General features: G+C 41.1%; 1 protein-coding gene across 3 annotated transcripts; it reads left to right on the top strand.

The window, feature by feature from the left end:
* Positions 1-1072: 1072 nt before the first annotated feature.
* pex6 (peroxisomal biogenesis factor 6) lies at positions 1073-13111 on the top strand. 3 transcript variants are annotated; one of them, XM_037765406.1, is made up of 18 exons: positions 1073-1654; positions 2128-2754; positions 3904-4073; positions 4273-4356; positions 5111-5237; positions 5326-5459; positions 5567-5672; positions 6569-6771; positions 7435-7621; positions 8527-8603; positions 9710-9827; positions 9990-10195; positions 10315-10376; positions 10467-10575; positions 11104-11220; positions 11960-12037; positions 12254-12393; positions 12788-13111. In XM_037765406.1, the coding sequence occupies exons 1-18, from the start codon at positions 1115-1117 to the stop codon at positions 12922-12924; spliced, it is 3222 nt and encodes a 1073-aa protein (XP_037621334.1). In that variant the 5' UTR covers positions 1073-1114; the 3' UTR covers positions 12925-13111. The 3 variants fall into 3 exon arrangements, with proteins under 3 accessions (XP_037621334.1, XP_037621336.1, XP_037621335.1); XM_037765408.1 differs by having other exon boundaries at positions 1085-1654; positions 5570-5672; XM_037765407.1 differs by having other exon boundaries at positions 1085-1654; positions 5549-5672.
* Positions 13112-13325: the final 214 nt, after the last annotated feature.

Below are 13325 nucleotides of genomic sequence, written 5' to 3'. Positions count from 1 at the left end.
ATAGTGTAACTGTTGTTTGCCAGGCACACGGCCACATTATCAGACCTGTGTAGTGATTAATATTATACCAATATTTCAGAGTCTGTTCACTACCAGTGACTGCAAACTTAATTGTAATATTAGTCTATAGAAATAAAATTAATTATAATATAAGAAGAAGAAGAAAAAGAAGAAGAAGAACTATTATTATTATTATTATAATTAGAATTATGATTATGATTATGATTTTATTATTATTATTATCATTATTATTATAATTACTACTATTATTATCATTATTTTATTATTATTATTATAATTACTACTATTATTATTATTATTACTATTATTATTATTATAATTACTACTATTATTATTATTATTATCATTATTATTATAATTACTACTATTATTATCATTATTTTATTATTATTATTATAATTACTACTATTATTATTATTATTACTATTATTATTATTATAATTATTATAATTACTATTATTATTATCATTATTATTATTATAATTACTACTATTATTATCATTATAATTACTATTATTATTATTTTATTATAATTACTACTATTATTATTATTATAATTACTATTATTATTATCATTATTATTATTATAATTACTACTATTATTATCATTATAATTACTATTATTATTATTTTATTATAATTACTACTATTATTATTATTATTACTATTATTATTATTATAATTATTATAATTACTATTATTATTATCATTATTATTATTATAATTACTACTATTATTATCATTATAATTACTATTATTATTATTTTATTATAATTACTACTATTATTATTATTATTACTTATATTATTATTATTAATATTATTATTGTTTTTATTATTATTATAATAACTACTACTATTATTATTATGATTATTATTGTTATTATTATTGTTATTATTATTATTATTATTATTATTATTATAATAACTGCTATTATTATTATTGTTATTATTATTATTATTATTATTATTATTATTATTATTATTATTATTATGATGTAGTTGTATGTAGTTCCTCCAGACGTCCACCAGGTGTCGTTGATGACGCCCCGGAAACCAAAGAGAAGCACCGGAGATGACGCAGTGTTACCAGGATGGCGGTGCAGGTGGAGTTGGTTTGTTTGGAGAGTTTTCCAGCACACCTGAGTCCTCTGGATGTTCTGATATTAAAATCTCACCTGGACTCAGTTTTCCAGAATGACAGCGACCCACCGACCGTCCTCTTCACCCCGCAGCGGCCTCAGAGCTCCGACAGCCCGGGCATCTTACTGCGAGTTCACCCGACCAGCGAGGAGGAGACAGCGGGCTGCGGAGGAGGAGGAAGAAACTCCCCCAGAGCCGAGTCCGATAGTCGGGTCCGGGTGTTCACCAGCCGCCTCTTCCTGCGACACCACGGGCTGCAGAGGCCCGGCAGCAGCAGCAGCATCACGGGGACCGTCCGGGCTCTGGAGCCGCTCCCCCTGGACAGAGTGGTGCTGGGAGCCCGCAGCAGGCAGAGCCTCCGCTGGGCCGGAGCGGAGCAGTTCAGCGGCGGGCTGCTGGAGCTCTGCCGCCCGGGACAGTGGCTGCTGGCCCGGCAGGGAGACCCGCTGCTGCTGCCCAGACACCCGCTGCTGGGAGACGACCCGGGACAGGTGAGACCCCTTCAGACTGAACACCCTAAACACTTTATTCATTTGATTGGTACTTGGTAAATGTTAATATATATATATTTTTTTTATATATATATATATATATATATATATATATATTTTTTTTTTTTTTTAATATATATTTATTTATATATAAATGCAGTTTTATAACTTTCCTCAAAGTTCTGTAAATGTACACATTTTATATATTATACTGGGTGACACACATGTAACAGCATCAAAATAAAAAGTGTAAAAACTGTTATTGTAATTTTATCAACACTTTATCAAATTTCTGATAAAATCAGACACATGTTGTTAATAAGAAATGCCATAACTTGGAGTTTGTTCTAAACATGGTTTGATGTCTTTAAAAATACATACAGTATATATTTTGTAACATGCAGTTAATCCTGAGAACAGAACAGCTGATTTGATTAAGTGTTTTGTGTTGTTGTTTCTTCGGGTGTCTTCAGGTGCAGCAGCAGCTGTTGGAGCTGCTGGTGTTGGAGTGCAGTCCTGTAACGCAGGGACGGATCACCGCCGACACCTCTCTGGTTCTGACAGACTGCTGGGACTCAGTGGACCCCCCCAGCGCCCCCCCACCCTGCAGACCACTCAGACTGTGTGTGTCAGACTTTGCTCATTACGCCGACGGCCTCGGAGGGGGGAGATCCCTTCTTGACAACAGGAAGCTGCTGGGCTCGGGGTTCTCAGGCGTCCTGCAGGCGCTGGAATGCAGGGTGGATGTCCGGGTGGTGGACACTCAGCGATGGCTCGGGGTCAAAGGTCAGCAGGGAGCTGCTGTGGACCTGGACAGCTGTGTGTTTGTGAGCAAACAGCTGCTCCTCAGGCTGGGGCTGTTTAACCAGGAGTGGGTGAAGCTGTCGAGGCCGGGCGCATCCTCCAGACCTCCTGCAGGTCACACTGATGTCAGGGGGGGCGTCTGCAGACAGCGGCTGGTCTCTGTGGTGGTGGTGGATTTGACACAGAGTCCAGACCTGCAGAACCACGACGAAGTTGGTTTCATATCAGCAACTCTGTGGTTCAACATGACCGAAGGAGACGTGATCCCTGTGAACAGCTGCACAATGAGGATGAAGGTACTTCAACACAACACACAAACAGTCACTGAACACACAGGTGATACCCAACCTGGAGGTGGGGACCCCTGCGAGGGTCGTGAGGTGAATTTAAGGGTGTCACAAAACGATTACCAGAGTAGGAAGTACAGTAAGGAAAAAAAAATAATTCTACACATTTGCCTTTATTTATTTTCTCTAATCCGTCACAAGTACAGATGAGCCGATCCAACTTTTTTAGTCCCAATCCCGTCACCTGAGCTTTGGGTATCGGCCGATACCGAGTACCAATCCGATACCAGTGTTTACATTTTAAGCTGTATGCCTCACTGTGTGTGCCTCACTCTCAACATCAGGCTTGACTTAAACATTGTTTTCTTAAATTTGTAAAACTGCAATAAACACAATTTTTAATTTTATTTATACAATTGAATTTTATTTATTATTAAAATAATGAATCGTACACCAGCAATTTGGTAAATAATCGTCAAAATTAACAGAATTTGTATTTATTATTAAAATAATAAATCGTACACCAGTAACTTGGTAAAAAAAAATTCAAAATGAACAAGAATACAATCCAAGTGTAAACCTTTTTAATGCAGCAACAAATTGGTAATAATTTAAACAGGAATTTAAATTACAATATTTAATGTATATAGTATGTAAACATGGAATTGTATTGAATAGATCGGCCCCACTGTCACCAATCCAGCTATTTCAGTCAGTATCGGCCCGATATCCGATCCGGTATCAGTATCGGTGCATCCGTAGTCACAAGCAAATAAACGTCAGGTCAAAAACACTGAAGGTAGAAGGACTATAACATTTATATCACATGATAAATTTAGTAAATGTTTCTATCCTCAGCTTTATTTCCATCAGTACCATCAGAGTCATTTTCTCTGGTTAACAACAACTAGTTCTCCTTCACAAGTTCATCTCAATCTTTCCTCTTTTCTGTTTTTCCTAATTAATGTTAAGGTACTATCAAGGACAATATTTCCTTTCACATTGAAAGCCAAGGCCAGAAGACTTTTAATTTGAAAAATCTGCAGGAAGTGTTAAGAAAAACTGCAAAAAAGTATCATAACTAGTGAATAATAATTAGTTGTTTCCTTGCTGACCCGTTGTGTCTGATCATCCTGATCTCTTGTTGTTTTGTCTCAGAGGTGGAGAGCGTCTCCTCCTGCGCCTGGCGGTCGTCACTCTGACAGTTTCTGTCGCTCAGCTTCTCCAGCGTTCGCCAGCGAGCTTCACATCCAGCCGGTCGTGTCTCCGCTGTACAACAACCTCAGCTGCTATGACAACCTGCTATCTGAACACTTCAGTATGCCCAGGTCAGCCTGAGTCCCCTGCTGTGTCCCTGTTCCATACTGCATACTAACAGCATGTAGCATTATTTAATATTTAATATTAAGTTGTTATTGAAAAGAAGAAGAAAAACATTAATATAACAGCTGATTCATAAGTTTTATTAGTGTGTGTATATAAACTGGCAGATTCCAAAAAAATTGTCCTCTCTCTGTCTCTATGCAGACTGGTTTCACAGGGAGACATCCTGACAGTTCCAGCTGAAAACCATCCAGACCTGCTGGAGAACAATTCAGAGGGAATACACAGGTACCACACATCCGTCCACAAATACAGTATTATGTCCACATGTTCATAGGGCTGGGCGATGTGGCCTAAATCGTCTATCCCGATAGATACCCTGATATACAGTATATCACAATATCATGTTTTCTAGTAATTCAATAAATAAATAGATAAATAACATGATAAACCCAATTTTTCTATATACCTGTGTGAATTAAAGCTGAAGTAGGTGAGATTGGAGCAAATATGATTTAAAAAAAGTTATTTTTATAAAACGGTCGCTATATCCTGACAGTAGTACATGAAACAGGTAACCTGAAAAAAATCATGTGCCTCTGTTTCCTCCGGTGCTCCTAACGGCATCTGCAAGATTTCACATACCGGAGGAAAACAAGCAGTAAGAGCTGATCTGAGGTCTGCTGTCCAGCTGCCGTCTATGAAAGCCGGCTTTCAATCACTCGCGAACTCCGACCAAATGGTCAAACTAGGCAGCGCTGATCAAATATGAATCAATATTATGTTACGTTAATGCCTATTTCTCTCCTCAATTTCAAAAATTGTTGTCCCCATTAGTCACTTGTGAAAATAGGGTCCAGTTTGAAAACTATAAATGTTACCCTCTAAACTTTAATATGAACATTATAAAACACATAAATTGTTATCTGAAGGTACACTATATGAGTCATACCTGTAATCAGTAAACATTAATTATTTTAATTTAAAATAACTGTTGCGTTGACCCGCTCAGTGATTCTGTGTGATCTTTGACCTCCGTCAGGTGTCCAGTGCTGTACTTCAGAGTGCAGAAGGTGTGTCCATCTGCAAAGAGAGAAGAAGAAGAAGAAGAAGAAGAAGAAGGAAGAGGAGCTCACCTGGCTGACAGACTGCACACCTCACTTTACATGGTGACCTTTGACCTCTGACCTGTATCAGTGTGTATCAGAGTGTGTATCTCTGACAGCTGACTCCCTGGATGTGTGTGTGTGTCCTCAGCGAGCCTCCACCAGCAGCCCCGTCCCCTGCATCTCTGTGGAGGGTTCGTCTCTGTGGAGCAGTTTGTCTCCTCCGGGCCTCGTCAAGACCGTGGAGCTCCTCAGCAGCATCATCCTCCCTCACCTGCACCACAGGTAACTCACCTGTCTGTTAGCTGCTCTGACAGGAAGTGCCATAGAGAGAAGCATGCTGGGACGAGTGGTCGTGTGATCAATGATGTCAGTGTTTTGTGTGGTTGTAGCAGCTCTCTGTCTGGCTGCACCGTCCTCCTTCACGGTCCTGCAGGAAGTGGTAAAATGACGGCGGTCAGCGCAGCGAGTCGCAGACTGAACCTCCACCTGCTGAAGGTACTGCGACGGCTTCTTCTTCTTCTCCTTCTTTTTTTTCAGCACTGTAATGTTTTTCATCATATTTAATATTCTGAACTGTAACGACCACCATATAATTAACTGAAACATTATTTTTAATGCTCTAATCTACAGTACAAAGAGTTTGTCTGAGTTTCAGCCTCAGCAGCACCGTACTGTATGTGTCTGTAGCCTTAAGCGTCAAATACTGGTCTGGTGTCTTGTTTACTTTTTGTTTGCTAAGATATTTATATATATATTTTTTTTAAGATTATTTTTTGAGCATTTCAAGCCTTTATTGACAGGACAGTGGACAGTCTAAAGAGAGAGGGGGCGACATGCGGAAATGGCTGCAGGTCGGATTTGAACCCGGGCCGCCGCGGTTAGGACTCAGCCTTGTTATATGGGCACCCGCTCTATGACTCAGCTATCGGGGCGCCCAGATATTTGTATTTTATTAGTGCTCTCAATCAATTTAGATATTTTAAGCGCGATTAATTGCATGATTGTCCATAGTTAATTGCGATTAATCGCACATTTTTTATCTGTTCAAAACGTACCTTAAAGGGAGATTTTTCAAGTATTTAATACTCTTATCAACATGGGAGTGGGCAAATATGCTGCTTTATATAAATGTATGTATATATTTATTATTGGAAACCAATTAACAACACAAAACAATGACAAATAATGTCCAGAAACCCTCACAGGTACTGCATTTAGCATAAAAAATATGCTCAAATCATAACATGGCAAACTGCAGCCCAACAGGCAACAACAGCTGTCAGTGTGTCAGTGTGATGACTTGACTATGCCTAGCCCCAAACTGTATGTGATGTGTTTGGCAGCTGTTACACGTTGTCATAGTAACACTTTCTGTTGTCACCTGTGTGCAGGTGGACTGTGTGAGTGTGTGTGCTGACACTCCTGCAGCCTCGGAGGTGAAGCTGACCTCGGTGTTTCAGCGGGCTGACGCCCTGCAGCCCTGCGTCCTGCTGCTCAGGAACCTGCAGCTCCTGCTCAGGTCTCGAGATGGCGCCGACGGGGACGGCAGGGTCCAGGCCAAGCTCTGCCAGTTGCTCCACAGCGCCCCCACCAGGTCACTGACTGCCTCTAACCTTCATGCCTTAACACTGATCTGGCTGCAGGTGGAGACAGTAGAAACTTTTTAACACGTTCCTCACATCAATTTGGTAGCCGACAAATACACCATATGGTCAATTCAATTCAATTTATTTTTATATAACGTCAAATATTAACAGAAGTTATCTTGAGACGCTTTTCATATAGAGCAGGTCTAGACCGTATTCTATAAAGTAATATCTCTTTAAAAGGCTAATAATAATTTAGGGACCCAACAAGAGAACCCAACTAGAAAAACCTAAGGAATCCATTGGTACCAATCATGCCATACTAGCTTGTTGCCAAGGAGGTTAAACAATGCTCCAAACTTAAGCTAACTTTTGGCAAGAAAAATCTGGCATTTCTGTGGGAGGATCCAGAGCCAATCAGAGCTGACCTAAACTGAGCGAGGTCTTGTTGTCCCACGATTATTGACAGGAAGTCATTTTGACCCTGAACTCTGACCGGCTCATTAACTCCTTCTGTAGTTGATTAAAAGTTCATTGGTGGTTTTAATTGAAGTTAAATTGAGGCTGTGAATGAGTTTTTAATGAGGTCTCACTGCTGTTTGTGTGAAATGAAACCTGAGTAAATCACAGCTCAGAGGAAACGTAACGTGGTTGTTGTCTTTGTGTTTCAGTGTGGTGGTGGTGGCGACAGTCTGCAGGCCTCGGGAGCTGTCTGCAGGTGTCATGGCAGCCTTTGTCCACCAACTGGCGTTAGAGAGTCCCACCGAGGAGCAACGACGCTCCATGCTGGTCAGCCTGAGCCGAGACCTTCACCTGGGGAGGGACGTCAACGTGGAGAGACTCTCCAAACTCACTGCGGTACGTCACCGTTAACAGTCGGGACACAGACCAGTTGGCATCAGAGTCTTTTTGCCATTAAAGGTGCTACTGATAACATTGATAACATTCAGCCACTAGATGTTGCATTCTCCCTCTGCCGGTCCATTGCATTTACTTCACAACAAGTCGTTGCCAGGCACTTACCGTCAATCTCAGCCATTTATCCGTTTTTTCCACACTAACCGACGACCCGGAGATACCACGTGATACCAACGTTTGTTATACTATTGGCTCACAACCCTTGTTAGAATTGGGAACCAAACGTCAGATATCTTCCACAGAGATAAACAAAACATTCATTTTGGACCCGCCAACATTTTTTAAAATGATTAATTCACAATTATTAATTTAGGAAAAGCCATACTTTTTATTTGGTACCTTTCTAAAAGCTCTGTAGATGTATTATTTGTTTTTTAAATAATCGTCTGCATAAAAATGCTATCAATCAGACCTTTAAATTCTGTGGATGAATCCTGATGATTTTGTTGACGTTTCCTGTCAACATCACAGTACACACTTGTGGTATCTGTGAGTATTCAAGCACGTACTTGTGTGACGTGTATTCAGTAGTTGCCATGGTGCCCAATAAGTGTGTGGAAGTTAAACAGAGCTCAGTGGGACACAGTGGTTTAATGTGGACGCCCTGTGGCTCGATGGAGCTCAGATTTTTATTTAATTTCTGACTTCCTCTGACATGTTTTTAATGTACGGGTACATATTCAGACCAAAATAAAAACCATTTTCTGGGTGAAACATCAGGCTTCAGGTTCACAACAGAGAGATAAACATACACCATGAGCCGTGTGCAAAGGATATTTTAATTTAGTCTAAATGTGAAACCCTGACAGTCGGTGTGTTCATTAATGATTCCTTTTCCTCCTCAGGGGTTTGTGTTGGGGGACCTGAGTGCTCTGATGGTTGAGGCTGGTCGAGCTGCCTGCAGGAGGCTGATTCACACCTGGTGAGACTAAAGATAAAGGGCCGTAGGCGAGCCTGTAGTTATAAAATAAAGTGTGGGTAAACTCTGCCTTACTTCCAGTTTCTCCAATATGAATATGTCCTGGTTGTCTTAGTCTCTGTCTTCTGCAGGGCATCTTTAACTGTAGGTTTTAGAAACACGGGGTGATTGGTACATTTACAGACTGTAAAAATGTAATTATCAACTCATGTCATTAAAGGGTAACTTTGGTATTTTTCAACCTGGACCCTATTTTCCCATGTTTTTGTGTCTAACTGACTAATGAGGACAACAAGTTCTTAAATTGGTCCAGTATTGAGGCTGTAATTAGCAACTGCAAAACGAGCTGCGAGGGCAAGCGAGCAATGTGACGTTACGTCCACTAAAAGTGCTTGTTTTTGCCACTGACATGCTCCGATTGTTATTATAAGTGTCTAACAACATTATGGAAAGGACCCTACAGAGAAATATAACGTTTTTCTGACCTTTCTCTTGATCCAGTCTGTTTCTTATTGTGTCTGAGTCCCGCTCAAGGAGAAGTCTCCTTGATTTTCGGGCGACCATCAAATTATAAGACCTCATCCACGTTGTGGAAATCATCTAAATATTCTGCCATGACCTTGAAAATCTTTTAGATAACACTAAGCTACGCTTTCTGTACTCCAACACAACAAACTCTGCCCGGCTGGCACTCATGTTTCCACCATGGATGTATTCCACTATTCCACCGTCGTCTTCAGCAACTGGTGACCTCGCCAGATTTCACAACGAGACTTCTCCTTGAGCGAGACTCTTTCCATAATGTCAGACACTTATAATAACAATCTGGGTCTGTCATGGCAAAAACAAGCACTTTTAGTGGAAGTAAATCACAGAGCCAGCTTGCCCCAATAGCACCATATTGCAGCCCGTGAGCGACTGCTATCTACAGCGCTCTCCCTCAATACTAGACCAGTTTCAGAAATTGTTGTCACTATTAGTCAGTTAGACACAAAAACGTGGGAACAGTCTAGGTTGAAATATATCAAAGTTACCTTTTAAGAATGTTATCTTAATGTGTAAAACAGGTAGTCAAACGATGAGCGTCTTCCTGTTGTGTGTGTGTGCAGTGGTGGCCGGCAGGAGGAGGATCTGTGCTCCAGTGGAGTGACCATCCTGAACCAGGACTTCAGCTCCGCCCTGGATACCCTGCAGGACGCCCAGTCCACGGCCATCGGAGCCCCCAAGGTGAGGACACAACAAGCCTCTAAAACTGTTAACAGTTTGTGTGATTGAGTTTAAAGTTCTTCTGCCCTCTAGTGACCAAAACACCATCATTCAAAACTGCTGAGATGTTTGTGTCCTCTGTAACTCTGACCCAGCTGCTGGTTGAACTCTGTGTGTGAACAGATCCCTGATGTGCGTTGGGAGGATGTTGGAGGTCTGCAGCAGGTGAAGAAAGAGATCCTGGACACAGTTCAGCTTCCTCTGCAGCGTCCGGAGCTCCTGTCTCTGGGTCTGAACCGGACCGGAGTCCTGCTGTACGGACCACCAGGAACGGGGAAAACTCTGCTGGCCAAAGCTGTGGCTACTGAGTGCTCCATGACCTTCCTCAGGTAGGACCACCTTCACCTTCTTTAGTTAGGAACACATTTCAGGGTTTGAAATGTGTGGCGATCGGATCCCCTGAAAGACACATGACTGAGAGCTCCTTGAACCTGTTTGTGTGTTTCAGTGTTAAAGGTCCCGAGCTCATCAACATGTACGTGGGTCAGAGTGAAGAGAACATCAGAGAAGGTCTGTTTCACTTAAAGGATCATTCTGGTGTTTTTCAGCTTGTACTCACCAAGATAATATCTGAGATGAGTGAATGTGTGTTGTGTTCAGTGTTCAGCAGAGCGCGCTCAGCAGCTCCGTGTGTCGTCTTCTTTGATGAGCTGGACTCTCTGGCTCCCAGCAGGGGGCGCAGTGGAGACTCTGGAGGGGTGATGGACAGGTGAGTGTTTACCTGCGCTGAGGTGAACATTGTGTACCTTTTATATCCAGTATTCAGCATCTTTTAACACACCTTATTACCCAGTTTTGTTGAATACTCGATTCTGATGGTTCAATCACAGTGTTCTACGGTTTGTTATTTTTTTATAGCAGACTGTTGCTATGTAAAACAGACCGTTGCTATGGGCGCAGTTCTGATGTCGCACTCAGTTTTTGTGTCAAATTGATTTCTTAAGTACGTAGGCGTGTAATAAGCAGGATAATGTACAGCTAGCGGGTCATTGTTGTGAAACACATCCCTTCAGTGCGATGCAAGACCCCTCCGCTTCGCGAGCCGCATAACCATATCAGGGTTTATTTCACAACAATGGCCGGCTTGTTGCACGCTATCCCTTACTTATCTTTCGTTGCTTTTTGTTCAGTTTAACTTAGTGTTATATTTGTATTTAATGTTATTTATTTTGTCTTTTATTGTGAAACCCTCTGTGACAGCAGGATCAATAAAGTTTGACTGAATCTCTCCGTACAGAGTTGTGTCTCAGCTGCTGGCCGAGCTCGACGGTCTGCACTCGTCTGTCGGGGTTTTTGTGATCGGAGCCACAAACCGTCCGGACCTGCTGGACCAATCACTGCTGAGGCCTGGCAGGTCAGAGGTCACACACACACACACCTGTATCACTGCTATCATGTGGACATAACACTCTATTATTTTGACTTAGGGCTGTCAATCGATTAAAATATTTAATCCCATAATTGTCCATAGTTAATCGCGATTAATCACACATTTATCACTTCAAAATGTACCTTAAAGGGAGATTTGTCAAGTATTTAATACTCTTATCAAAATGGGAGGGGACAAATATGCTGCTTTATGCATATATACATTTATGATTGGAAATCAATTAACACAAAACCGAATATTGTCCAGAAACCCTCACAGGTACTGCATTTAGCGTAAAAAATATATACATACATGGTTAGTACCGATGGATTCCTCAGGTTTTCTAATTTCATATGATACCAGGATCTTCACTCTAGCTTTAAAACTGATCCCGCTACAACTTAAAAATCGCAAGTTGTGTTAAAGAGATTAGTGGTGTTAATTTTCACAGCCCTATTTTTACTGTTTAAAAAAAAAAATCCTTTCATATGTGTACAATATTTAAGGTGGCTCAGGAAGATTTAGTCTCTCCTGGAGTAAAAGTTTTGTTTAGATGAACCTCGGAATTAAACATGATGCTTCTCCCATTAATGACACAAGAGTCCCATTTACCGGGACACATCATTTGTCATATTTAATCAGAATTTACTTTCAAGTCTAATTATGAACACATATGACAGATAATGAAATGTTAAATCTCTTGTGGACGTTGTGTCTTCTTCAGGTTTGATAAACTGGTCTACGTTGGAATCAACGAGGACCGGGTCTCTCAGCTGCAGGTTCTCCAGGCCATCCTCAGAAAGTAAGAACAGCTCCCCCTGTGGGAACAAAGTACATCTACAGTTAGTCTGGACCAGGCGCAGAATAACAAAAACTTTAAGAAATCCTGACCGAGGCCTCGTTCGAAATCAAATACTAACATACTGCATACCACATTCTAAATGAATGATTAAGTATGATTTTCCCAGCAGACTGCAAAAGGAGGATGTTTGAGTGTTTTTGTGTCCTAAATGTTCAGGTTCCAGGTGGACTCTGCTGTGGACCTGCAGCAAGTGGTGGATCGCTGCCCCGATCACATGACCGGCGCCGACCTGTACGCGCTCTGTTCAGACGCAATGACAGCCGCCATCAAAAGGAAGATCTCTCTCATCGACGATGGTAAGTATATGTCCAACTAAACTCCAGCGCTCAGACACTTCCTGTCGGGTTGATAGACATTCAGCTAAACCATTTCCAGTGCACTCGTTAATATATTTTACACCCAACAGTTCTAATATAAGTCCTGTTAAATCATTTTCCACACGTGTTCGATTATACCATCAGCTGATAGTTCTGTTTCAGCATCAAAAAATTCACTTTGACCAAACTTAATTATTTTTAACTTTGTATTTCAAAGCATCTGATGATATTTGTATGAATGTATTATTCATACGTTAACTGTCTCTCTCCCTGCCTTTCTCTCTCCCCATTTCTTCTCTCTCACCCTCCCCCCCTTCCTCTCTCGCCCTGCCCGTCTGTCTTTGACTTACCTGTATCTTTTTGTGTCTCTCAGGTCTGGACTCAGAGGTCTCTCCTGTCCTCGTCTCCGTTGAGGATTTCTCTTCAGCGTTAGAAAACTTCCAGCCGTCAGTTTCAGATGAGGAGCTGCTGAGATACAGAAACATTCAACAGAAACTCACTGCAAAGTAGGAACTGATGATGATGTTCACTCTCCAACAGGACATAAGGGCTCAGATGAAGGTGTAATTTAAAGTGCCAATCACATCTGAATAATCAGCATTGTAAAATATTGTAGATGATGTAAACAAAGTTAATTTATAAAATTGTGAAATGTAATTAATAAATACAGAAGTTAATTTATACTGATGAAACCAGACATGAGATTTCTGTTTTTTTCTGATTAAACCATATAATGTCTATGGGTTAAACACTTGTGTGTGCGTGCCGTGCGCGGTGTAGTCCCCCGCCTCCTATCTCATTCACTGGCCAGGAGCTGCACATGTGGTTGCTCTGGCACGCGACACACTACTAAAATTAAACATGTTGAAGTGTTGAACTTAAAGTGTGTGAGACAGATAATCGGCAGGAGA

This window comes from Sebastes umbrosus, chromosome 3, assembly GCF_015220745.1.
Source record: "Sebastes umbrosus isolate fSebUmb1 chromosome 3, fSebUmb1.pri, whole genome shotgun sequence".
In the NCBI taxonomy this organism is placed as follows: Eukaryota; Metazoa; Chordata; class Actinopteri; order Perciformes; family Sebastidae; genus Sebastes; species Sebastes umbrosus.
The sequence above is the reverse complement of the archived record's forward strand: the minus strand, read 5'-3'. Positions and strand labels throughout refer to the sequence as shown.

Coding starts and splice junctions, on each gene's coding strand:
- pex6 (XM_037765407.1), top strand. CDS start 1,115: ATGGCGGTGCAGGTGGAGTTGGTTTGTTTGGAGAGTTTTCCAGCACAC. Junction 9,828..9,989: donor CGGCCATCGGAGCCCCCAAG/GTGAGGACACAA, acceptor GTGTGTGAACAG/ATCCCTGATGTGCGTTGGGA. Junction 10,576..11,103: donor TCTGGAGGGGTGATGGACAG/GTGAGTGTTTAC, acceptor CTCTCCGTACAG/AGTTGTGTCTCAGCTGCTGG.